Source organism: Falco rusticolus, chromosome Z (genome assembly GCF_015220075.1).
Source record: "Falco rusticolus isolate bFalRus1 chromosome Z, bFalRus1.pri, whole genome shotgun sequence".
Classification (NCBI taxonomy): Eukaryota; Metazoa; Chordata; class Aves; order Falconiformes; family Falconidae; genus Falco; species Falco rusticolus.
This window is the reverse complement of record NC_051210.1, coordinates 1,058,513-1,086,194: the sequence shown is the minus strand read 5'-3', so window position 1 is coordinate 1,086,194 and position 27,682 is coordinate 1,058,513. Positions and strand designations below refer to the sequence as shown.

The 27,682-nt window shown below is 43.2% G+C and overlaps 1 protein-coding gene across 2 annotated transcripts in view; it reads right to left on the bottom strand.

Annotated features, from left to right (window-relative positions):
- RASGRF2 (Ras protein specific guanine nucleotide releasing factor 2) overlaps positions 1-24,454 on the bottom strand; it is a 131,736-nt gene extending 107,282 nt beyond the window's left edge. For both annotated transcript variants that reach the window (XM_037374318.1, XM_037374319.1), the window contains exon 1: positions 23,929-24,454. In XM_037374318.1, the coding sequence (XP_037230215.1) occupies positions 23,929-24,213 (285 nt within the window). In that variant the 5' untranslated portion in view covers positions 24,214-24,454. The remainder of the gene's footprint in view (positions 1-23,928) is intronic.
- Between the last annotated feature and the right edge of the window lie 3,228 nt (positions 24,455-27,682).

Below are 27,682 nucleotides of genomic sequence, written 5' to 3'. Positions count from 1 at the left end.
TTACTTTCCTTCCAATACTTCTAAAACAAAGGCATGTGCTATTATGAAACACAGTATGTGAATGCTTTACTTGCACCACCACCGCTGCAAGAAGACAATTCTTTTCTCAAGAGGAATGTACCTAATTTGTTCTTGCAGCACAGTGAACCATGTTTACTTCTCTATCATTAAAAAGGTGATGTTTTTCTATTACAACAGCAACTTGGATTGTTGAACAAAACATTAAAAGCAGTGTCACAGCTCTCTACATTTTTAAAGGTTTGCTTTTTAAATATTTCAAGTTACCACTGAGACCTACCTCTTGTAAATATTTATATCGGATCATTTTTTTACCTTCCACAACACTAGTACCAGTCTATACCATTGCTCCAGCTAAATGACAGCCATTTAGATTTGAAACACTGCAAAGCAATTTATTCCTGCTCTTCTAAAGTACACAGCAAAGTAATCATAATGTCATTAAGCTAAAGTAGTTAAACGGCAGAGTTCTAACAAAACAAGCTGAAGGCAAGTGTGCAATATAACAAGGTGACAGATGTCCCAGTATAATTTGGGGCTTGCAAACAAGAAAACACCATGTCCCGCTAAAAAGGTCAGTAATCCAAATACAGCTATTATTTACATAGCTAGACGGAGAGCTGGGATGAAGAAAATGTCTCTGTTAAACACTGATCATACAGCACTTTTGGCTGTACTGAAATAATTAAGAATAGTGGGTGTTTAACTCCTGCAATCTGTCCTCTTATTTAGCTGGCTAAATTATGACTGCTGGGCTGAAACCTTATCATCAGTGAAATAAATGGCAAAACTTCAACCAAATGCAGAGGAATCTGGGGCCTTTAGATCTGACCCTGATTACACTTACCCTGAGGTTAAAATGATGCAATTCCAATTAGCATCACCCATTATTTCTTCTCGGTCTTCCTACTCCCTGCATTAACTCCCAAACAAGTTTCTAGACACTGAAAATCCACTGCATGCTAAAGGTCCTGGCACAGAAAAGGACTGTTCTCTTTGCTCAACCCCTTCCATGTACCACCTCCGCTCTACCCTGCCCTTACTTACCATCAAAGGTTTTGACACGACCTGCATGCAGATTTGAGGAAAAAGGCCTGGAGCTCACGGTTCACACCACGTGCTGAATTGCAAAAACTAAAAAGGAAGTGCCAAAACTTCACATTCATTATTTATTCAGTGTACAAGAAAGAAAACCCATTATTCAAAGGTACTAAATATTTTATGTATTACCTCTGGAAAAAAGAAACCACAAAACATCTAACAACTGCAAACACAGATCAATAGACATGTTTTATAATTATGATGCAATATGCATCATTAAAGAAAAGAAACTTTGTATCTTACACATGCTATAATATTTTTTCCTTCTTAAATATTAAAGTAACCGATATATGCTACATATTAGGCTGACTCATAAAACAAATCACAGAAATTTAAAAAAAAATGGGTATCAGTTTATTAAGATTGTTAAAGACAAAAATATTGGTGGTTTGAGTCAATTTAGTAATTAAATGGCTGTACTGGCACCAAAGCAAGTATTCATCTAGGTCAGTAACCCATCTCCAGCGCTGCCTAACAGCTGATACATAAGCCAGAATATCCGAAGAGCACGAGCATCAGACATGTCATACCCAGCTGGGATGTGCAGCTGGGTTCATCACAGACACCAAGTCATAAAGCAGTCAACAGTGGTGGTCTCAGCAGCTTCTGCAGCTTCATCTCCTTCCGTCACTTGGGACCGTATTACTCAGCACTTCCCAGACCAACAAGGCTTCACTACTCACGCCACTCAGTCCCCACAGGACTACGCAGGGCAGCCTGTGAAGCAAGCACATGCTAGCATCTTGCTTGGCCACTCCTAGCCCATTACAATCCCCACATGCCAGTGTTGCTACAGCATGGGAGGAACACCAAACGCACTAGCTGAACAGGTACTGGGCAGCTGAACAGATACTGGCCATAATTAAGACAGAGTACTTCAAAGCACTCCTGCGCTCTCATGCCACTGCAGAAGGGCATGCTGTTCCACTCTGGCATGCACAGTGCCAGAGCTTGAAAAAACCAACTATTTATGGGGCAGAGGCAGAGTTTGTAATGCTGGTGTGGCGAAAACTTCTCCTTCACTGACGCTGCCTTGACCTGAAAGGCACTGTGAAAAAAAGCCCGCTTCAGGTGAGCAGATCATAAAATTCTTGCAGCAGGTAACTGAAACAACAGCAACAAAAATCTGGTCCTGAGGGGGCTGCTTAACTGCCTTATACTTTCAACTAGAATTAGTTCAAATTTCCCAGGCTCCTCACCATTCACCTCAGAAAAAGCACTTTGCTGCTCATGTATTAGACACACATGAATGACACGCTGAGGCTTTCGGCTCATAACTAAAATTATGTCATATCATTTGTCAGACTAGTAATGATTACTGTTAAGACTTAGCACTGTAGCTAATGAACTATTTTTGACATGGGATTACCGCCACTTTGGTGCTTGTTTGCACACACAGGACCGTTACTCAGAACTGCAATGACAGACAAAAGATTCTTCCAGTCATTTACGTGAATCAGACACATTGCATAAAATTGAAATATGTCAGTTTTACAAAAGAATTATTTTCCCACACCATGACTTACTTAAACACAATATAGTTTCATAACAAAAGGGTGCATTACTTTTTCAGGTAAATACATTTTTCTGTGTGTGCATAACATGCATTTAACCTTATTTCTGTTTAAAAACACACAGAAAACTACATGCTAGCAGCTTTTCCATTTAGCAGTGAGGTTTTCATGTTGTGGTTCAAGAAATTTTCATAGTGGACTTCTGCCAAATTTTGTTACATACTTTAAAAAATAGGAAATGCTCAGAATAGCCATCTATAGTAAAAGTAAATCAGCACATATTGACACTGAATGAATGCCCAGGAAGTTAGTCACACAAAATCTAGTAATGTTATGGCTAGACTGCTACCTAAACTAGAATTAGTTTAAGACCTATTTGATATAATGAACTTGAGTCATGCTATGGAAATGTAGATGTAAATAGTAAAAAAAAAATAGTAAAACCAATAACTAATAATTTAATTACACCGTAATGTATTTTCTTAACACATACGTCATCCTTCCTCTACAAAAAAAACCCCAAAACAAACATAGCATCTTATGTCCAAAACAAAGTTTTCTTACCAAAGTGGATTATTTAAGGTAGCACAGAAAAAAACTGCCTCTGTATGCCTACAGGAAAGCTTTAGGGTACAACCAATCGAGTCTTAAAACTGCAGCTGAAATTAAAAAAAAAAAGGAATAGAGGTATATGGTGGAAAACAATCTGTGCTTCACATGCAGGATAATAAGCCCTGAGCTGACTATGCACAAATCAGGCCCTGGGGCTGTAACGAGAAACCCCAGGTCTGTGCCTTGGTGCTGATCAGGAAGACATGCTGGGCACAGCATGGGAGGAACACACAATATGGCCCTATGCCATAGTGTATATAAATGGCTACACTAAGTTTTCAGTGCTAGGCACATCCTGGCTTGATGCCACCAAGCTCAGCGGTGCAGCTGACTCACTGGAGGGAAGGGATGCCATCCAGAGGGACCTGGGCAGTGGAGGAGTGAGCCCATGTGAGCCTCATCAGCTTCAACCAGGCCGAGTGCCAGGTCCTGCACGTGGGTCGGGGCATCCCTCAGTATCAGTGCAGCCTGGGGGACAAAGGGATGGAGGCAGCCCTGAGGAGAAGATCTTGGGGAACTGGTGGACAACAAGCTGGACCTGAGCCGGCAACGTGCCCTCGCAGCCCAGAGAGCCGGCTGTACCCCGGGCTCTGCGTCACCCGCAGCCTGGCCAGCAGGCGGGGGAGGGGGCTCTGCCCCTCTGCTCCGCTGTGGTGAGACCCCCCGGCAGCGCTGCGCCCAGCCCCGGCGCCCTCGGCACAGGACAGACACGGACCTGCTGGAGCGGGTCCAGAGCCGGGCCACGAAGATGGTCAGGGGGCTGGAGCACCTCTCCCGTCAGGACAGGCTGGGAGGGCTGGGCTTGTCCGGCCTGGGGAAGAGAAGGCTCCGGGGAGACCTTCTGGTGGGCTCCTGATCCATAAAGGGGGCTTACGAGAAAGGTGGAGAGAGATGTTTTACCAGGGCCTGTAGTGACAGGACGAGGGGCGACGGTTTGAGACTGGAAGAGGGTGGGTTTGGGTAAGATACTGGGAAGGAATTCTGTACGGTGAGGGTGGTGAGATGGCCCAGGCTGCCCGGAGCAGCTGTGGGTGCCCCGTCCCTGGGGGGGCTCAAGGCCAGGCTGGACGGGGCTGGGGGCAGCCTGGGCTGGGGGGAGGGGGTGGGGGTCGGTGGGACTAGATGACCTTTAAAGGTCACCTCCAACCCAAACCATTCTGTGATTCTATGACTCCCCACCTCAGAAAGGACAGGGCAGAGCTGCTACAGAGAACAGCAGTGAAAAACACTGAAACTGAAGGGTGTAGGATGTGTACAATTATGGTTACACATGCTGGAATACTGCAGCCTGGAAAGAGTATTGTGAAAAACCCTTCCAGACAAGTGAGTGGAAAGGCCGTCCAGATCACCTTGCAGGATGAGAATTGTGCCTACAGGAGTAGGACACTTGTTACGGGACGCAGGGAAGCGCGTTTTGGGATTGTACACAACTCATTATGGGATGACTGTAGGAGGAACCAGAGGCAGGGAAAGGGATGACTAAGCATGGGAAAATAAAGAAATAAGCTGCTAAAAGGGGTGAGTCTGGCCAGTACATCTGCCTGTCCACGCGCTGTGTTTGATCACCACAGTGTCTCCTGGTTTTGCCTTAAACTCCATTTCTAAGTGTTTTCCTGGATGAGGTGACCGTATCTGCGCGCACGTGTGCGTATCGAGTTCCAAGGGCCGTCAGCTGGATGACAGACCACACAGGGGCTCATGCCAGCAGCTGGATTAACATGACTGCCAGTGAGCACTGACCCACACCAGCCAAGCCAGCTATCAATGCAGAAGTGACCTGGGCAGGACAGGTGAGCCTCTGTGAGTGAGACAACCACAGCAGTTAAGATACCGAAGGGGCCAGAAGGTCCAGGCCAACTACTGGCAGGGCCATAAAGTCTGGGGGTCTGTGGAGAGACCCACTTGGGTGTGCCCATGTTTCTGTGCCTGAGCGACCTGCAGGCAAGAGGATCCAAGAGCCAGCCACTGGATAAACTGCGTCCAGGCCATTTTCTCGAGGGATCCACATTGCAAAGAGATAGGATTTCCCACTAACAGGCCTTCATCTTGAGCAGCCATAGTGAGAAACAGGATGAGGCCATCAGTGCTGTTTCTCTCTACATCAGTGCTGGTGCACACAGATCAACCAAAATGCTCAGACACCCAGGTTTAGCGCGTGCGCTGCTGCATGACGCTGTGTGCCTTGATACTGGTCAGACACGGCAGCATAAAGCTGCAGGAGATTCATCAGCCCTGAGCAGTACAACATTAAGGTGCTGAATAAAAATCAAAAGGTATTTCTTTACAATAACATGTATGAGCCCTCAAACTACTTGCAACAGCCACTGGAGACTTCAGAAGTTAGTATGTAGGTATTCAAAAAGGCATTTGGCAAAGTCTGAGAACAAAAATGTCTATTAACTGCAAAGGCATGAGCTTCAAGCTCAGGACTGCGAGTTGCTAAAGCTTAAGGCAGCATTTGTGTAAAGCATCACAGACCCCTGTTACAATACACTTACCCAGCCACCAGCTGTCAACATTAAGAATGGAGATTGGGCTCGAACTTTTGACCTATGGTGGTCAAGCCTACATTGACATAATCAATACTCAATTCTTGCTACTGTTACAAGAACGAAGCTAGCATTCTGTAAAATGAATTACGTCACAATTATGAATGGCATGAAATTAAGTCTGATTTATAGCCCAGGGTTGATATTTGAAATGTGTGCCATCTCTTCAGAAGATGTCCAGCGCTCTCTGTTCCTAAACATTCCTAAAAAAAGTCCTCTGTGCACCACAATGATAAATCTCCTTGCTCACAGAGCTAAACCAAATACACCGCGTTTTGCCTCGAGCCATGTAAACACAACCAAGTTGCACAGCTTTGTTGGTACTCTTGACCTCATCCATCTTTCAGGCTATGAAGTCAAGACGTAAACATTATCTGGTAACAACAAATGGCACCACATGACATCACCACAGAAACGTGGCAATCATCTATTATGATAAAAAAATACTCTAAAATGGAAGGTCTCTAGTCATATGCAACCCTCAGCACCGAAAGGCTCTCATATACAATGCAGGTCAGTACCTTAATGGCTCGGGTATCAATACAGTCTCAAGAAAATAGCAAGGGTTCACACTGAACTAAGAAAAGGCAGCAGTGTTTCCTTCTATCAAGACAAGGATACCTCACGAGAATACAGGAAATCAGAAGGGGGAACTCAAAGATTTATTATTTATTGTGAAATGTTTAGCTAGGTAAGAGTGCCGTAATTGTCAGTTATCTATGTTCTGCAACCATCAGAACATCTCAGGCAAGGCACCAGACATCAGTTTCCAATCTGAGTGTAGGTGCGTGACTAGGAAACCAATTTTAATGTAAGTTTTCAAGACTTATGAGAGTATATACTTAAAGCAATCATATTACTCTTGCTGGTTGTCAACTGATTCTGTAAAACCTGGTTGGCTTGTTAGTAATGTGGCTAACCATAAAGAAGATGTGCAAGCATTTATTTTTAAAACAAGACCTCTGTTAGGGATAAAAAAGTTATATATTAATTTGAAAAACACTGCACAACTTTGAGTGTGTGATGGGTGACAAGTACAATAAGCAGGCATCATTACTAGCACATCTGGAAGTCCCTGATGACAGGAGTTATTTAGGCAAACCTTCATAAAATGCATTTAATGAAGCACATTCAACGAAGTCCCTTTCAGGATTGCAAGGAGGAGCTCTTCCAGGCGATGAGAGACGGTTAAGAAGGTTTACTTTGGAAACATAACTTAGAACTTTTCCAAAACTTTGGAGGTTACTGCCAAGCTCTAAATATTAATATATTTAATAATACAGAGTATATTAAATTTTATGTCATATTTAGTAACACACACAAAAAGATATTTTTAAAACACTTGAATTCACCTACAGACCCCAGTACATTCCAGCTCCAGAAACGACTTCAAGCCAGTATCAGCAAATGTTTCCAAAAATTAAGCCAATATTGCTTAACCAGTACACAAGAACAGTTAATTCAGCATAAGTTCTTAAAGCATTTCAACAGCGAAGTTTAAGGATATCCTCAGCAGTTTTCAGTAACAATGCCAACAACAGAAAAAGTGCATCTCTTCATGTTTTAAGTCCATATTGCGTATTTTGTTTTACTGATGACAAGGACTTTTGCCGTCTACGCTGTGTTTATTATGCTAACAGGTGCCAACACTTCCATTTAATCCAATCTGGAATGTCTGCTGTATCTTACTGTGCCTTCCTGTGTCTATGTATGGTAACCTAGGCATGCCTAGCTCTAAGACGCCTACAGTTACACAGCTTTGGCTTCTCCACGTACAGGCAATATCTTCTAATTTAGTTTCTCCGACTATTTAACAGAGGGCACTGAAATTGATCAAGGCTTTCTGGATACCCAAATGGCTGCTACAGGTTTAAATGCATCCAACCTGCTAAATAAATTTGCTGTTGCTATCTAACAGGAAGAGTTTATTTGCTAAGGGTACTTGGGATTATTTTGATGACATACACACAAACAACGCTGCCCCCACCCCCACCCCGCCCAGGAACAGGGATGAACTCACAGGTTGCCCAACGGAACAATGACATCAAAGCAGCACAGGGGTAGCAAGGCTCTGACCAACACATGAATCCGTTCATCACAGAACAGTTTATAATACCACATATTTTCTCAGTTACTGGGATGAAATAGCATCAGGAACAGCTAATACCAGCTGCATAATAAAAACCTGCAGTTACTCTTGCCTGTCAAAGAAGGCTTTATTAAGGCAGTGAGAGATCAAAGATTTCCAGTACAGCTACCTGATGGAGGAAAAGGGCCAGACAAGGAAAGAGAAAAGGAATTGAGACTTTTTAGTGCCAGTCTTGATTTTCTGGTAGAAAGGGGTTTTATAGTCTAATGACAGCTTTTAACCACAAAAGTTTGTTCTATGAGACACTTTTTGTTCAGCATAAATACTGCAAACAGGATATGCCCACTCTTGGTGACAAAATTGGGTTTAAATGTCTCACTATACTAGTTGCTGGTTTTGTCCTTATTTTTTAAAAAAACCTCTGTTGTGCCACATTGTAATCCCGAAGTTAAATACAAGAGAGGGCACACACAATTTGAGGCTGAAACTTTTCCGTATTTTTACCTTAGTAGCCTTGTGCTTTTCTCAAACAGTTCATGGAAGACTGCTGGTGTTCTAAGGAGATTTGACATACCCCATGTCAAAGCTAAAAATTAACGTACACTGACATTCTCACAACATGAGTAACCTATAATAAAAGCTGCAGGTTATATATATAATATATGCAGAACCGGATACTGTTAGCGATGTAAGTATCACTCAGTGATAATTAAGTAATTTGCTGTGGCTATATTCAGGGGGCTTTAAGAGGTTAAGGGGGGCAGCCTGATTCTGATAAGCATTTTTAATCAGTCAAGTCAATTACTTTTGAATACACTTTTTTTGGAAGCTCCCAAAACTCTCTTCCAAATATGTTTTCCATTACTTGTCCACATTTCCCACAGCACCCCACCCCACTCATATCCTTCCTGAGCTGGGTTACTTAAAAATAACCTTGAATCAAGAAAGAACATCAGGAAATATAAATGGAAATGGCAGCTGATCAACCCCTAATAAAAGGTACATAGTATTAAAGCAGATCAGGCACCTGGTCCCACTTGATATATTTAGAAGAGTCTAAACTCTGAAGTCACTTAGTTTAAATAATCCACTCCAGTCAAATTATATCAGATATACACACAGCAAAGAAGAAACACTTATTTCTATGCTTTTGATGTAAGAATTGCCTGTCATGCATTTTTATAAAAGTGGAGCAGGAATAAACCCTCACAATGCTTAGCTTTGCTGAGGGGTGTTCTGGTTTTTATACATTATGCAGCTTCACTACTGGATAGGTAATTCCCCAAATATATCCCTGGGGGCAGGGGGTGGTTTTTAATATTTAAAAAAAAAAAAAAAAAAAAAAAAAAAAAAAAAAAAGCAGCCACCTGAATGAACAGTATTGACAAGTAAATAAGGGGAAACTCAGGAAGAAAAAGGGTAACAAAGTGATATGCACTAGAGTCAAGAGTAGCCATTCTGACAGTTTCTTAAATATACTAAAGTTTAACAACTACTTCCCCTTCTTTCCTTCTGTCTCTATAATAAACACAGCCTGAAGAAGACCCCAAGTTATGCTACATTTCCCAGGGCAGCAAAACTAAGCATTTTGTAAATGTTATTCCTGCTCAACACAAGGAGAAAACAGACAAACAAAAGTAGATAAATGCTGAATTATGGATATATTCCAAATACCTCAAGAGAAGGAAAAAAGGCTTCAGCTTTAGTCAACAACAGTTATACCACGTTCTGCTCATTATTGCAAAAAGTTTAAAGTTAAATTTATTCTGGTTGCATGATTTTTCCTGCTACAATTTAAATATTTGCCAAACCAGAATGAATACTTCAAATTTAAATCAGATGGGAAATGATTAAAAAGAAAACAACCTCTCTTACACCCCCAGAAAACAGGAAAGAACTGAAGTAGAACATACATGTCACGTGCACACTGCACCAATGTGTGCAAAAAGAAAAAAAAAGCACATCACAAGCACAGCAAGATTCTTCTTCTTTTTACTTTCCAGAAAACTTGTAGAAATTCTGAATTCAGATTCTTATTACGGTGAGCTGTAATACACTCAGCTAAAGTGCTGAGCTGATAGTAAATTTCTTTTAAAGAAAGGTAAGACCGATCACTGTAGAGTAACTTCAAACAATGTCCTGGCACGTATCTTTTCACCCACAATTTTCCTTCCTGACAACAAACAGAAAGGAAAATGTAAGAAAGTGAAATGGGAAGCCTTGCAGTTTTCACTGACAAAAACAAAAAACACCCCAAAAAATACCCAAACAAACAAACAAGACCAAATCCTACTTTTTGGGCCAACAGTTCTGTCTTAGAACTAAATGTCCTGGGTAAGGTTTGACAACATCTTTTACTTGTCCTCTGGGCCTGGTCATTCAGCCAGTTTTCAGTCCACATCACTGTCTACTTATCTAACCCCTACTTTGTCAGCTGTCTACGATGATGATGTTACGGGAGACAACATCAAAGACTTTACTAAAATCAAGGTAAACAACCTCCACTGCTTTCTCCTCATCCACCAGGTCAGTCACCTCACTGTGGAAGGAGATCAGGTTGGTTAAGCATGATTTCCCCCTTTGTAAATCCATGCTGACCACTCCCAGTCAACTTCTTGCCCTCATGCGTGTAGAAATGCTTTTCAGGAGGATTTTCTTCACCACATTCCCAGGCACTACTGTGACACTGACTGGCCTGTACTTCCCTAGATCTTCCTTTCTGCCCTCTTTGAACAGATGAGTGGTATCTGCTCTTTCACAGTCTTCAGAACTTCTTCCAGTCACCATGACCACTCTACGGCCTTCAAGTCTTCAAGCCTTTGACATGAAGTTCACTCATGCAAAAAGCTTGGATACCACTGGACTGTATTAAGATACCATTAAAGGCTATGGATGGATTCAAAGTCAAAGAAGCTTGTGTTCCTCAGTCACTCAAGAATTCAGAAAATTTTGAATTTTTAAATTAAACCGAGTAAACTATTTTTACTGCATATAACTACCAAATAGAGGCATTATACTCAGAAGGCAAAGTCCAAACATCTACACATATCATGAAAGATGAAAAAACACAATTCAAATAGATGAGATGCCTTGGGATGCAGCATTGTTTTGCTGTTCTTACTTAACAAATCTCACACTCCACCAGAGAGGTCAAAAAACAAGACTAGAAAGAAAAATCAGAACTGCTTTCAAAATTACTTGGAATTGCTGTGTGACCTTTGCAATGCAAATCATTACAGCTCCTTCTGGACATTCAGCTTATTCTACAAGCCATTTCAAGCAGACCCAACATTTACTGTTACACTTGTCAAACAGCCAATTCATCATGTCACCACCTCAGGTCCTACACACTCCCTACACCCCAGAAATTTAGTACCTGACCCAGAAAATTAAAGGTATGGGACACTGGCAATAGCAAGACCAAGTAGCTAAGACATGAGCTAACAAAAGGGGCCAAATCACAAAGGACTGTGGTTCCAATGTTGTCCACTATGGGAAACCATCCTGCGAGCACAAGACAGGTGAGAAGCCACGTGAAGGTGAATGACTCTCAGTGAGATTACAAATACTACGGCTATAGTCTCTCAGGCATAATCCACACCTTGGAGCGCACTCGACAACAGCTCTTCGGGGCTCACACCACAGTACTTTCTTCCATGCTTGTTGCATGGAAGCCGAGTCAAGTACATGAACTCTTGTTATTTAAGTAACCTCCTGTGCACTGCGCCACTGTCAGAATAAGACAACTTGGTTGCTTACACTCCTCTACCCAGGCAGAAAACAACAGTAGAAAATCAGGATCTCTCAGCAGACCATGGAATAAAATGTTGTTACCCTGGAAGCTGCTGAAGCAGTTGCACAAGTAGGACACAATGCATTTAAGCAGCCATGAGAAAGGACACAAGCGATGAAGTAAGTCGTACACACGTACTTGTTTTTGTTCATGTGTTCCCTCTTGCTACCCCATTAGCTCATCTCCGAGGATGATCTGAACGAGAGGTGCACAGAGGCTAATCAAACTCATACAGTGTTCCCAGCACTGCACACATGAGGCAGCTTAGAAGCACTTCATTAACATTTGTGGGGCAGAAACCAGACCAGGAAGACAACACAAAAGCAGTCTGCAATTTACACAAGGCAAAGCAAACACCAAAGGGAAAGGCTCAGAGAGGAGGGCACCAGAAAGATGAAGAAAATGTGTGTACAACCATATACTATTACACTAGCAATGCATTTCAATGATTACAAAAATTGTAGGTCTTGACAGAGGAGAAATACCCCCGTAGCATAAGCAGTATTAAGAAGACCTGCTATAATTACAAATAAGTTATTCACAAAAAAAAATATGAGGAAGAAATTCCTTCCAGTTTCACCTACGTTCATCAAAACTGAACTGCCTGAAAGAGTAAGTTGTACAGTTGAGGTCAAGAGCATTTTGCCTGGAAGGACAAGTGCGCAAGGTGTACCCGACAGATCCCAGCAGCAGAGGGAAATGAAGTAATTAATTATATAAAGAATACCCCAGCTGTAAATTCCAGGATTAGGCACTTCTCAGGTCCTACCATGTGCTTCTCCTGTGTGCAGAAACATGCACATGGTACCTCATGACTAACCTGGTAACCACTACTGCATTCACCCATTAAGCTGCAGGTGAACACCCCAAAATACTTGAAGGATAAGCAGATATCCCCATGCAGATGTGTTATCCATACGCTAGCAGATGGGAAGCATCATTAGGGCTGTTTTACTTCTGCCAAAGTAAGGCAGTCACCTAACCGATTCACCAGGAGGCCACAGGGAGCGAGGGAGCCAGGCGAACAAATGCACCCAGGACGTGCACAACCCAAACAACCATCCTTCTACTCTGTGTCTCCCAGCCTATGAACACACGCAAGACACATGCACATTCAGATGTCTTCAAAAAAGTAAAAACAAAACTAAAAAAAAAAAAAATCAAAGAGGTGTTTGCAGAAGGTCAATGATCTTTAAGTAAAACTATTTAAAATAAGAGCTGGGAAGAAAAAAAAATTTTTTTTCTTTTTTCCCTCCCTTCTACGAAAGGTAAATCTATTTATTTATTTCACATGGAACCACTTGGCATTACTCTGAATTGTCAAGTACATCTGAGCGGCTGCCTTTACTTTTGTTCACTTCGCTGGCATGCAGCCAAGTTATCTGCTGCTAAGCTACAAGAATGCAGTGCAGCGTTCAGGGAAGAGCATCTCTCTTTAAAGTGGATCAGCATTAGTGGTCGTGGTGCAGACATGACTTCTCTGCAGGTCCGCGATTTTCAGACTGCTGATGACGGAGCTCTCTCAGGTCGCTGCACATTTTGGGCCGTATAATACTGGACATCAGCTAGCTAGGCTTCCCCCCAGGCCACCAAGTAATGCACTTACGAAACTTCCACCCGCAGTAGGCAGCAAAACTATGAGAAAAATGCTAGTCTGGGGCCTGCAAGCTTACTCCTACTACAGTAACAAATCTGCACCAAAACGGATTGTCTCTATCTCGTTGTTTCTGTAACACAAAGCATGTGGGCCAAAAAGCTTCACTTTTTCACATGCATTTGTACCTCGGTTTCATGTTGTTTATTTTGATTTTGTGGCGGTTTGTGTTTGTCTTCGTTGTTTTGTTTGGGTTTGGGGTTTGTTTTTTTGTCTGTTTGTTGGTTTTCTAGGGTTTGGCATTAGATTACCAAGCCAGGTACACATCTGAGGTGCCTTGTGCATTGTTAATTTAGTCCCATGTGTGCAAGCATAATTATTCCAGTCTTTTATTATATGATTCTTCTTTCAGGAGATCCTAGTTCAGTTACCACATATGAGACACGATTTCATATTTTGCTTTATCTTGGTCCTTGAATGCACATCTCCCCGTTCTATGTATCGCACACAAATCAGCAGATTTCAGAAACTTCTTACATGATATCCTATGACACTTCTCACGACGTCATTCAGATGCTTCCTTCGAATTAATGCATTTATTTTCACAACAGCCAGTGAGGTAAGAAGGAATTACTGCAAATATGGTTAGGACATAAACCAGCAGTTTCAGATGCAACTCAGTTCGGATGCCTAATCTGAAAGAATGTTGGCCTTTGGTATTGAAATGGCACTTTTTTTTGTTTTAACCACTACTTTCATAGTTTTACTTTTGCATGCCTAACTCTTGTGCCAAGCTGGGTCCCCTGAACAAGGAATGATTAATTACTGTAAAACGCCTCGTGGATGTGATTTGTGCAATTTTTCACAGGAGATCCCAAGCAAAAGACAGAATCCAGTTCCTACAGGTGGTGTTCCGATTTTACCATTAAAGCATCTTTCTCTTCCTGCACCTTCATGCCTCATGTATGACAAATGTTGGGGGGGGGGGGGGGGGGGGGTGCAGAGAACAGAAAAGACCTACAGAAAATTACCTCCTTCACCATTCATCTTTTGAATACTTCATGAGAAAGGAGTCCCAGGAAAGAAACAGATCTCCTGAAACTGCATAGCACATCGCAGCAAAGAAGGAGTGAGTGAGTGACTGCTGGGCTGCTCAAGGAGCCTTAACTCTGTCCTTCTCTGGCTGCTGCGTGCTCGATCCTGCACCCCTACAGCCTATTCACATACTCCGTGCACACAACTGCTCGGACTTTGCAGAAAAGCAGAAAAGCCAGGAAACACACACATGCTTGTAAGGAGCAGCTGCAGGACCAGAGACTCTGCTCCAGCCATGGGACCTTGCACTGAGCTGACACTGGCAGCAGTAGCTGGCCAGTATCCAGCTGTGGGATAACCACCAGAGGGAGAAGGGATGTACTTCTCCAGCCAGTGTGACACTTCACATCTGCTGTGACAAAAACACTGAGATTCCTGGATTGCGGAAGTCTGGAAGATTCCAGAGCCTGATGACCTTTAAAGGCCCTCTCCATCCCAAACCATTCTACGAATCTATGATTCGGCTCCCTGTCACTGTTCCTCAGCTCACCTGGTATTCCCTTCAGTCACCATATACTTCTTGGGGCAAGAAAGCTACAACCAAAAGACCCGACAGTCACAAAACCAACAAACATACCCAGCAAACTACACATACAAGCCTCAGTACCATCCCAGCAGTCCTCATTTGCTCAGTGTTCCTGGTCAAGCCCTAAGAATAGGTAAAAATAATTAAGATATATCAAATGCAGTAGCAGTACTAACACGTCAGCGCCATCTACTACTGCTCCTTTCATCTGTACACACAAATACCTGCATGATTAGTGATGACATTGCACAGATATCAATGTTGCACTCCTTCACTCTCCTGTCAGTTTTTCTTCCACCTTTCTCTTAAGGCAGCTTTGCAGGTGGCCCTTAAATTTTAAATTCTACCCAACAGTCTTATTAGGAAGAATAATTTTTAATATTTATCTTAAATCATTCTGTAATTGCCAAATGGAAGAGAATACTAGTGCAAAAGATGGTTGCAATTTTTTTGTCATATATGAGCATCCATGGATGCATGGGGTTAAAGTATATTCCTGGTTTTATTCTGGAGAACATCACGGAGACTCTACTGAAGTTGTTGAACATGATCTCCACAATTTCAGAGGCTATAAAATCTTTGGCATTTGCTGAAACAGAAGAAACAACTTGTGTAAGGGAGAAGAAGTGAACAGAAAGCAGAAAGAAAAAGAAACAGAGGTCACCTGCAATCATCCTAAACTTCCAGCATGTCAGGATCCACCATACACCTAAAACATCAAACAAACCCCACCAATAACATAGTATGCTTTAGGATCCAGCATGGCAAATTTCAGAACATTGTCTACCGTGAACACTCAAATCCCATGGTTGGCGGGGTGAAAAACCAACACATGTTCACTGTGACAGCAGCAGAACACATTACCCGAGATGCCTGGAATGCAGGTGTCCACATGTGAGCCAGGCACCTCAGTTCACATGACAATCAACCAAGATTCAATCACTACAGTCAGTAAGGTCTGTTCAGTTTAACCTATGCCAACACCTAATTCAGGATGGGGTGACTGGTTCTCTAGACTGCACTGACTGTACTGGCTAGGACTTCACTGTCTGCAGTGGGATCTAGATGACATGGGTCACCTAAAGTTGCAGGAGCAGCATCCTACACTACTAAAAGTACATAGACATTTACAAAAAATTTATAATTTATTCAAAGAATGCTAAATAGAGGCACAACATTTTTGGAAAAACAATATAACAAGCTTGCCAAGTTCAAAACATTGCAAAGGACAAGCTGTAGTGCAATGGAAATCTTGCAGCCATTTAGGAACTCAAGCTGCGCTAGGTGAAAACTGCAGAACTCAAGCAGCGGGTAATCTCTGTTATACAGCCATCATACGACAGTCAAAAACTCAAAGGGCAAAAACAGGCAAAAGTCATGGTTCCAGAGTGCCATGAGAAGAAACATGAGAATATAATTCCAGATTCTTTTCAATAGTTACAGCATTTAATGCTTAAAACACAATCAGTTTTTTCAAAAGAAGTAGTGGAATTGGTTAGATCTGGCGGGATAAAATGCTTCCACTGTAGAACAGTGGAAGTTAAATTGTTTATTACAATATAGCTCAGTTAAAAGCTGGCAGTTTATAAACACTTCCTAATAAAATTCAGTTAGTTCTGAGCTCATGGAAAATACAACAGAGATATTGAAATGGCTGCACTGAATTGGGGAAGCCTCTGCTTCTATATATACTGATTCTGTACCTCAAACAGAAAACCTTATGGGACTGCTAAGTCAAAAAAACCATTGGAAGCTAGATTGCAAGCATATGTTCCTAGACATCTAGTGCAGAAGCACAGTGTTAAAAAAAACCTGTCCCTCAATCAATCTTCAGCATCAGTAATGGCTGGTAGACAGAAAAAAAAAATGAGAAGAGGTACTATGTGGAATCTCATTTTCCTTCAAGTATATGAAGAGGCGGATAACACTGTCTTTCTGAATTGCTGTGGCTGATCAACAATCGGGCAACAAACAAATATCGACATTGTTTTCAATCCAGAAATCTACCCACTTCCCACCCCCCACCAGCAGGCCTATGAAAGAATACCTAAATTTGGCCAGTCCATCACCACTTTAGGAAGCACAAAGTACGAACGCTTGGAACATTCACACTGAAAAACAGGTTTGTGTTGCCTCAGACTCCGCAGCAGCCGTGGTACCAAACTTGCTTTGAAGTGGTGGGTCTAGAGAAGCGTGCTACTGCTAGAAGCAAAAATCTGTTGCTAAGAATGGCCAAAAGCAGTGGATTGATATTTTCAGACCTCTCTATCTTTCTTCACCAGCTCCATGAGGTCTATGTGAATGATCCACTGCACTGAAAACTGTTCTTTTTGGTGTGAATCTGCTGCACTGTACGTGGAAGGCATACAGCGCGACACTGCCTGGAGTGCCCCACTCGCAATGCGGGCAGAGGGTCTTGCAGCATTGGCTCTCCACCTGTGCATTATGCACTACCAGCCGGGTTGGACATTGTTGTTGCTCCAGATGCAGTATGGACATACATGCCAGGAACCATAATAGGCTGCACCAAAACATGCCCTGTCCCTTCCCCCTTTGCACAAACTGCTCAATATTGTAGACATGCTGCAAGTGGCAAAACAGAACTGGTAATTATAACGTATGTGGCCAAACTGAGCAACCATGACAGCTTTTACTGCACACACAGACTCTCAGGATGGAAAATCCTCAGCAAGTGGATCAAAAAAATGCTGCTGTATTACTAGTGATGACATCGTAACACATAATATGTGAATACGTAAAGACTATTATAATGATATCATATTACTACAGAAATAGAACCAGGTCTGCCTGCATCTTCTACTCAGGTACACGGTGAGAAATTAATATGGATAACATGCAACCAGAAAACCAGGCACGTGCCTTACCAGTCTGCTCAGATGATAAAGAAGAAACAAACCAAATCTATTTTAAACAAAGGCAAAATAAGACAAATGAAGTATAATAATTCAGTAGATCAGGGACTGACTTGCTATTTTCATCCTCATCATTTTTTTGTTTTCTACAAGTTTCCTCTTCGATTTGAGGAACTAAACAGACCAAGCCAAATCGATACAACCCTGCTAAGAAAGGAGACACAATTTAAAAAGTAGCAGCATTGGCTATAAGACTGGTGGAAGAATGAAATTTGTGTTAAAATGTTATGATACTTTATTTTAAATGTAACTTGGATAGTCACATTATCAGTGTGAGCTACACTGCTGTACATAGGTTGCAGTCACTTTGCATAGCCTTCATGCAAGATTGAGAAGGTGGAACATGTAAATCTTACAAAATGTGTAAGATGTGACAAAAAATGTGTTTGTGTGACATTTTTGGTCTTTATGCTTTGGGATACATTTCTAATTCAGCTCTAACCTGCTTCCAGTCTTTCCCTGGCTGACATTTCACCTGTTAGCTAAAGATTTCCCAGCAACTCCGCAAACAAGTCTTTGCCAAATGTCATTTGCCTTGGGATCCAGTTATTTTTCCAATAACTCAATTAAGGAGTATGCACTTCTGTTAAAGCATACTGTAGTATTTCAGGACCTTACAACACCTCACAGAGAAATGTTAAGTAGACTTCATCCTCTGGTTTCTCCTCAATACTACTCTGTCTCACAAAAATCTGGTCTTATTACCACCAGTCCCAGTGTTCTTTACTAATTACTCTTTAGTCTAACATATTCAGGCGGTGTCTTTTGTTGCCTTCTGCACTCAAGTTTGACCGACACTCCAGAACAGAAGACAACAGATCAGTCTCCAGCTCCTGACTAAAGTCACTTGACATGGATTAAGGTAGTCAAAGGTTTAGTATTAAACTATTCAACAGCACCAATATTTTCTCCCAGCTACATCTGTGTGGATTTAACTAACCTTTCAAGAGGAAGGCATGCCAAAACATGCAAGATCGACCCAAAACCCACAGGTCAGCTGGGTTCATTCCCCAATTTTGCATAGTTACAAACAGCCCATTTCATAACACTACAGCAGAGACATAAGTTTTAAGCATCTCGTTCTAACCCTTGAAATTTTAGTAAAATAGCAATCGGTATGACCATCAGGTTTTCTGTTCTTCTTTTTATCCCCCAAATGTGTTTCATTACTTAAAGCGAGCAGGTAAACACAACACATTTATCAAACAGCAAAGTTCAGTCCCTAGAAAGATCACAAGGGCTATAGTTTTCTATTTGTTTACCACGTGTTGCCTTAGCCCAGAAAGCACACTGTAAATTCACTTCACAGTTCTGCACAAAGAGCCAGAGGCCACCACTCAATGCAGCTTGCCTTAAGCACAACGTCAGTGACATGTTTTTCAGTTACTCCTTAAATGCATGCTGAAACAGCTTGAACCGATGTATTAGGTGGATGTGTGCACAAACCGTACTGTCTTGTGACTGTGACTGAACAACAGCAGGGGGACAGGGATTACCTGGGAAAGCAAACAAGAGCTAGTTACCCTGAAGTTGTCTCCACGAAAGAACTGTTTAAGCACTCTTTCATGAGGAGGTCTTACAAAAACACTAACCCCAATAGCACTATTATCTTAAAACTTTCTCACTGGCCACCTTTTTCTAACTCACTCCCTCTACTGAAGGTAGCTCATTTAGGAAAAAAAAAAAAAAGTTTGGAGGAAAAAAAAAATCCAACAATTTTTTTTGTTCTCAGGCACTGAGAAGACAAAGTCATCTATTATTTTTAAGATGCTGCAGGGAATTTCTAAAACATGGACATCTCTGGTGGACCCTTGCACTGGAATATCCTGGGGAGCTACCTGCCCACACACACGCAGTAAGATTTATGAAAAATACTACACCTGAAGGTGGCAAGCTATCTCACCAGAAAGATAAAACTATTCACCAGCTACTCACTACTACATCTAACAGACACAGGATGCTGAACAACACTGGGGGTGGCGGGTGCCCAATAAAAGTGAAGAGTTTAAGCGCTGTTGCTAGGTTTTATATACCCTGAATTAGCAGAGAGGTTCAGCAAAAGCTGGTGGTGGCATGTGCCTGCCTTAGCACTTCAAGGAATGTATGTAAAATAAAGAGGTTTCAAACACCAGAAAATCACCGTGTCCTTTATAAAATAAATAAAGCTACAGTAAGCAGAAAAAATTCAAATAATTGGATTCTGTTAATCTGTGGGGGCATGGACTTAATACTGCATTTAATTTTGCTAAGTGGGAGGAAGATTATTGCAGGCAAGATACAAAGAATAGTCTCTGCTCAAATTGTATAACATTGACAAGCTTAAATACACTAAGACAGTTATTAATAACTGTATCAGAGTATTTCCATGTATTCAATCCACAGTTATGAAAGAAACTAAACATACAGATCTCCTCCCAGTGCAGACAATAATAACAACAACAACAATAGTAATAATATTTACATTCCTCTATTCACGGGCTTCCAATAGTCTTTAAAAAAAAAAATATCTGCCTGTGAAGTTGCGGGATAACAAGCACCAGTCTCCTGTGAAACCCTGCAGAAAGCATATTTTTTTAGGCATTTTACTTCGGTTTTGAAAGAGCCTAGCCACTCACTGAGACAAAGCCATTCTCTTCCCAGAGTTTCTGAAAGAAAAGCTGAAGTTCACTCTCATCAGCTCTGCCACTGTTGGAGCGGAGGGATTTGGGAGCTGCAGTTGTTTACAGCCTAAGGTTCCTATGGGAAGAAGCAGCTTAACTAATATAAAAGTTTAAGCTTTTCACATGTAGTATTTTCATGTCCTAATCTTCTGGTTTGCAACTCATCTTATTCCCCATTGTTCTTTCAATAAACCTGTCTTTTTTCTAAAATATGAAACCAGAGAGGACAGCAACACCTGTTCGGCATTTACAAAAACTCTTCTAAAATCTGAGGGAGATCAAAACACTTTTCTTTAAAAATAAAATCTCCCCCTACAAATCATTTAATATCTGCAACAAACTTAATTTCATCCCATATTCCCAGAATATCAGCTAATTCATGCATTATGCAGTTTGTTAATATTGAGAAAGGTACTGTACTTTTAAAAAAGAATTTGCTTTGAAGTAAATATCCTGAAAGAAAGAAAAAAACCCACTAATATCTTAATGGAAAAAAAAAAAAAAAAGAAGTGCATTCTATCATTGCATTTTTTCAAGCTCTTAATACTTCAATATTTCAGCAAATCTTACAAAGGCATTTGATGTTTTCCACAAAACGGTGGTACGTCTCCTGTGATGCTTCAATGTCCCTTTGTGATTGACTGCTGGAAGGGCACAACAGCACCAGTAGTAGTTAAATGTGAAATCATTCAGCTGCTGGGCTTCTGGGGAGATAGACACCCAAACCTAAACACATCTGTTGACCAAAGTACGGTCTCCTGTATAGGGAAGCACAGCTCCGACACCCTACCCACTGAGCTCTGACAATTTCTCAGCACTGTACTTATCTGGCATATGACTTGACAAGCAACCTTTAAACAACTCAAACTAAAATTAAAAGGATTTGCAAACATGGAAAACAAAGTCTACTTGTTCTACATGCTTTTTCCATAATCTTCATACCTTACAGAAAATGTATTGCTTTTTCAAATATCCACTCTAAGGATGCTGATGAGGTTCTCCCCTGTGATTAATTCTCTCTCCCTCATCTGTGTCACTCTATAGCATGTATCACTTTAATGTCTAAATTACCTAGGTAAATAGAACCCAAACTAAAAGAGATTCTCTTTTTCTTCTCTCTCTTTTGGACAAGTGAGCTCTGATTCTTCAAAAAGCGACACAGAGCTCTTTTTTTTTTTATTATTCCCATTTCATTATTACATTTGTGTGGTTATATCAAAGCAAATTAAACCTAGGCAGTATTTTCACACTGCCAATAGTCACCATGCAGAACACTGAGTTTTCATTATCATCTGCTTAAAATAACGTTGTCTTCCTCTGTTAATAAACTGAACATTCACAGCTTATTACTTTACACCTGTAAGAATATGAGGACATTTTTATAATAAAAAGAGCTGTCTAATTTTCAAATATTTCTCTTTTTTCTTGCAATTGATCCGTTTCAGTTGCTAAGGGAGTTTTCTGTACACTTTAGCAAAGGTTTGTGTCTATATGAATATACAAACAAGGCTGCACTGTAAACATCTGTAAAAACTACAAACACTCAAAACTTTATTCTGCATCAAGTGAAAGGTGAATGGTAAAGAGACATTTTCTGATGGTCTGTGTTGAGAATGCAAACTAGGATCCCCTGAAAAAAAAATAATGAAGCATTCTTCTCCTTTTTTAATAGCAGTCTACTATTGTTAAAAACATTGATATAGTTGATGTTCAAAGCAAAGCAAAATTCAGCTTCACCCCCTGTAATTATTGTGCCTCTGCAGCACTAAATGTAATTACAAGCAACTCAGACATTCATCACTATAAAAGCACAACTTAAGATTCCTGGGGAACAGATACGGAAAGGGATTGTTTTCACACAGTTCTCTTAGTCGAGCCATAGTTTAACTACACTACCGATAAACAAGCGTACTAAGCCAATATAAAGCAGACAGAGAAATAGTCATGTTTAATTTCATCTAGGGAATCCTCCAGTATTTCATTTATCAATGCTTATAAAAATATGCCTCAAAGCCACAAGAATGTGATGGACAAATGTGACATAACTGCAACCATCCCAACTTCCCAAAGTTCCCTTGCTTAAGCAGTCTCAAAGGCTGCTTGAGCACACAAGTATTTGTTCTACGTGAGAAAAAAAAAGCACAACCATGAGACAAGGTTCTGAGCTCTTCTTGCGAAGTTGTCATGCTAATGCAGCATGCAGATGTCTCTGTTTTTTTCAGCAGCTGACTTAGGGCTGTGTCCCTTTCTCGCAATCAGCAGGAAATGCCTGCAGCCATGCCTGCAGCCAGCCACCCAAACTTTTCCAAACCAGTTTGACACCTGTTTGGTTTCTCCTGTTCACGGAGAAAGGTACTAGGGCATGCCAGATGCAGATCCAGACAAATTTCAACCTGGCAGGGAGTAAGATCAAGAATTTACATGAGGCAACAGGAGGCGTGTGGTTAAGGTACCCGATCTATATCCACCCTCAACAACTACAGTGCCCTCTCCTTCTTGGTTACGTAACGCACAGATAGTATTTAACCCCTCGCTCGTTAGGCACACACATGTCAAACCGATCAGCTTTCGGGGCGGGTGGTGTGATTTGAGCCGTCATCACTCCTCACGGGAACGAACCCCACCAAAGCCTTCAGCGTTCTTTGCCTGATGAGAGCCACGCAAGGTCTGGCTCGAGCGCTGTGCCACCATTTCTACCACAAGCCCCATCGGCTTCGCAACACCTGCGCGGCGAAGAACCTGCCGGCTTCTGCTGAACGGCGCAGGCTGCAAATCAGGGCATGCACGCATCCTCGCCTCCCAGCCACCAGCCCGGCTCTTGGAGGGGCTCCCAGGGGAGAGCCGAGCGCCCGTTACCCCTCCCTCACAGCATCTCTAAGAGAGGCAGCAGCACCACGGCTGCCCAGGGATGGGCTCGGTGCCTCCTTAGAGCCCCCCTGCACCGTTTTGGTACTTTGGCCCCTCGCACACTCTGTTCACTGAGTTTGGCCGGAAATGTGTAGCTGCTAGCGCAGAAGCACCGGCATCAAGATGATTAACACCTAGTTTGTGAGATGCTACTCTCCGGACACCCTACTGAAATAAGGCGTGCAGACACTGGGGAGAAAATGATGGGGAGAAAGGAAGAGTCATTAAGACAGGACGGGAAAGCCGCTGGCCTTGCCACTCTCCAAGCGGCTGCTGCTCTTCCGAGCACTCCGGGAGCGGCTCGGACCCCCCTCGCCGGGGCCTGGGGACCGGGGGCGGTCACCGCCGTCACCGACGGCCGGGGCCCGACTCCCCCCTCACCGCCCCGCGCGAGCGCCGCGCTGCGCCCCCCCCCCGCCGCCGCCGCCTGCCTCCTACCCCTCTCCTGCCTCCCCCCTCCATCCCGCCCCGCTGCCGAGCCCGGGCCGGGCGAGGGGGAGCGGGGCGGCCGTCGGGCTGCCCGCGGCGCGGCGGTACCTGCTTGTCCAGCGCGGCGTCCTTGGCGCTGCCGGCGGCGCAGCCCTTGGGAGCCGGCACCCTCTCGCAGTTGCAACCCTCCAGCATGTACATGCCGGCGGGCCGGGAGCTCTGCTCTCCCTCGAAGTAGAAGAGCACGTTCTGGTAGAGGGCGAACCACTTCTCGTGCCAGCGATTGGTCTCCGCCGTCTTCTTGCTCAGGTAGCCCCGCTTGGTGCCCTCCTTGCGGGCCAGCAGCGCCAGGTACAGCGCGTGCCCCTCGTTGTACCGCACGCTCTTCTGCATGGTGGCCGGGAGCCGGCGGCCGCCCGCCGGGCGCTGACCGCACCGCGCACCGCCCGCCTGCCTCCGCGGGCGCTCAGCGCACCGGCCGTGCCGCGCCGCGGCAGCGCTTCATGGGCGCCGGCACGCACCGACGGGGCGGCACCCGCCCCCCGCCCCGCGATCCGCCCGCCCCCCGGGGGCGGCCGCCGCTAAACCCGCCGCGGCATCCCCTCCGTGTCGTCTGTGTCGTCCCGTCCGTCCCCGTCCCCGTCCCCCCGCGCCGACGCCCCGCGGGAGGAGTGCGGGCGGCGGCGAGCTGCCCCCCGGGCAGCTCCGGCGTGACGTGGGGGGATCAGCTGTAATCCGCTTTGGAGAGCGATTTAAAGAGCAAAGCCGCCGCCGCAGCGCCCCGGTCCCTCCCTCCCTCGCTCCCTCCGGCAGGCCGCGGGGCCGCCCGCCTGCCGCCCGACGGGGGGGGTAGGGAGGGGGCGGGGAGGAACCGCACGGCCCCGGCGATGCGGGGGCGGGGGGTCGGACGGGGCACCTGCAGGCAGCGAGGCGCTTGGCTGGACGGGACGGGGCGGGCGGGAGCCGCCGGGTGGTTTGGGACTTGCGGTTGGTTTCCCGATAGTTTTCGCTTTTCGGATTCTTTGAGCGAAAATGTTGGAAAGCGGCAGGGCTGGGTGAGCGCGGCTGCGGGCGTCGGGAACTTCGTTTTCGAGCTGCGTGGCGAGCTAAAGCAAAAGCAAGAAGTGAAATCCAAGAGAGAAACACCAGAGACCGGTTACTTTTAACCCGGTGTTCGCATTGATTAAAAGCGGGGGGGGGTGGGGGGTGGGGGTGGGGGTGGGGGGTGAGGGCCGTAGGAGGTTTCACCCCGAGCAACTACATCCCCGCACCGTCCTGGGCGAGCATCCCTGGACCCCGGGCAGGCCGCCTGCGCAGCCAGCATCCCTAGAGCCCAGCCCGCCCCGCGGGTGAGGACAGCCGCCAGCTGCCGAGGGTGGAGGAGGGTGAGTGTGCGAGGACAGCCGAGGGAAGAGGGTGGCTCGTCACATGCCGAAAAGCAAATCTGCGCGCACTGTGCTTGGAGAGGAGTTACTCGGGTTTATTTTTACACCGAGTTTAGTAAGGCGAGCAGCGGGCATGGGTTTGTTCCTGCAGTCAGGATGATGGAACGAGGTATGAGCAGACCTTAATTATAAAAAATAAGCACTGGCAAAGGAGCTGGTATCAAGAATTGCTTGGTATAAAACATAAGCGATGTGGAAATTTCTACCAACTAGAGGACCCTGCACCTTTAATTACCGAATTATTTAAACTTCCTCTTAGGCTTCCTTCACGAACAGGCATTTGAAACTCTTTCATTTATGAACGTATTTTGCATATGTAGCTTTCTGCCTGTTTTGCTTCACAAGTCTTACAGGTGAGAAAGCAAATTGATTCTCTTACTAACTCTTCAAACAAAAATGTGAAAATTACAGTACTGGGAGTGCTGTATAATGCACAGAATTGGCTAGAAAACACTGCCAATGTGAGCTCTGTCAGTGATTATGGTTTTGAGTGTTATTTACAGGAACTGCGGACCCATGTGGAGTTTTAAGGCTCTCATCCTGTCAGCAGACAACAGCATATTAGAAAAAACAGATGCACAAATCCTGCTGGAACTAACTAGTGTGCCTTGTGGCTTCTTCACACAGTGGAACTTGAGGTTAACACATGGTGTCCAGAGAAGTCCAGGTTTTGGACAGGGATTGGAGATCATTTGGAAGATTTGCATGCATGAAGTAACTCACATTTATGCATCTCAGTGACTGGGTTCTTACTTGCCTCTTACAGTGCATCCTTAGTTCAGTTTCACTCAGCTAGTGCTATGCAAGTCAGTATTAATTCAGTGTGTGAAATTTCATGAGATAACAGGGAAAGAAACAGACTGCAACTCAAAAGAGTTTTCAGACACTTGACACTTAAGTGGATAGTTAGTGCTTTCCAAAACAAGCACATCGTATATCACTACCAAATGCTATAGCAAGAACCTATCTTTGCCAAGTTTTTGTCCCAACTTACATAATGTGTACATTAATAAAGCTTTTGCATAAATCAGAAATGATTGCACACCATCTATTCTACCACAACACCTGAGACACATGCTAAAAATAAATGACAGAAGTTAAATTTTAACTACTAAATAAAGAAGGAGAGGATTTCTTTTTACAACATCATTTTCTCCTAGACACACAGGCATTTTTCCTAAGCTGAAAAGGCTGACCATGTCATTGCATAGCAATCCATAGGAATTACGAAGTATGTGATGTTCCCCTTCACTACGGTGAGCACTGATTGTGTAACCATCAGTTTGTCATGAATTCCTGTGCCTTATTGTTCAAAGTATGATCTAGTTCTTTCAATGATATTTTACTCCTTGATCATTCTTACACAAGCACAACCTAGGTTTTTTTGCTATACAGCTAAACACATGTAAGTAAATATGATTTTTTTAAAAAAAGTTTTCATTATGAGCAATAAAAAAGATGTTGTTTGTGGTTTTTTAAAAAGAAATTCTAGACCAAATTCATATGTATGAACATGGTCGAGTTATACGTGCAAACAGATGTAAAGGAATCTGTTGATGTAAATTATTCCATAGGCCTCTGAAAAAAAGAATGTACAGATAAGCGTACTTTATATCCTCCTCAACTAACCCTTGCTTTTTGTGTATTTTTGTTCCAGAGGATTCATTTATAAAACCACATTCCCAGGTGTTGTGTCATTGTCGGCCCCAGAGAGCTTTCTGTAAAACTGTGGTGGAAAGTTGTGGTCACATACCAGCTGAGATAATTCAACAGATTTAGCCTACATTTACCTTGAAATTTCCATTGGAAACTAATCTGTTGCATGTTGTTCAAAGCTGTCATAAGGAGCGAAATACACAGCGTCGTGTGACAGTGCCGTTGTTGATTTGCTACCCAGAAGTGACCATGAGAGCTTGGGGGGCGAGTCAGTGAGTTGTCACTCTTCTGAGTGACAGGCTACAGAAAAATCTGTTTCAGGAAATATGTAAAATTTAGGTCTGTATTGTGAAAAACACCTTGGAAAAAAATACTATTAATGTAATGGTAATAAAAATAGATTAAAACGGGAAAAAGTTGTTATGCTACCACTTTTATGTCTGAGTTTGTACGTATTTGCTTGATGTTATACAGTTTGAATGTTTATTTTTCACTACATTGGGATAGTAAATCGTTATTTACCTTTTCATGTCAAGGTAATGTATCAAAACCAAAGTAATTTTTTTAAGCTGTTGAACAGCTGCTACAATATCTTACGGGAAAGAAGCCGGGTTTCACTAAGGATATACTTAGATATCTCCTCTTACATATTGTCTGAAAAGTAGAACTGAGTGAATATCTTATTTGTAATTTTACTTACACAGTTCTGCTGACATAATGGTTTACTCTTTAAGGCACAGAGTATGATTTGGCTGTTTGAA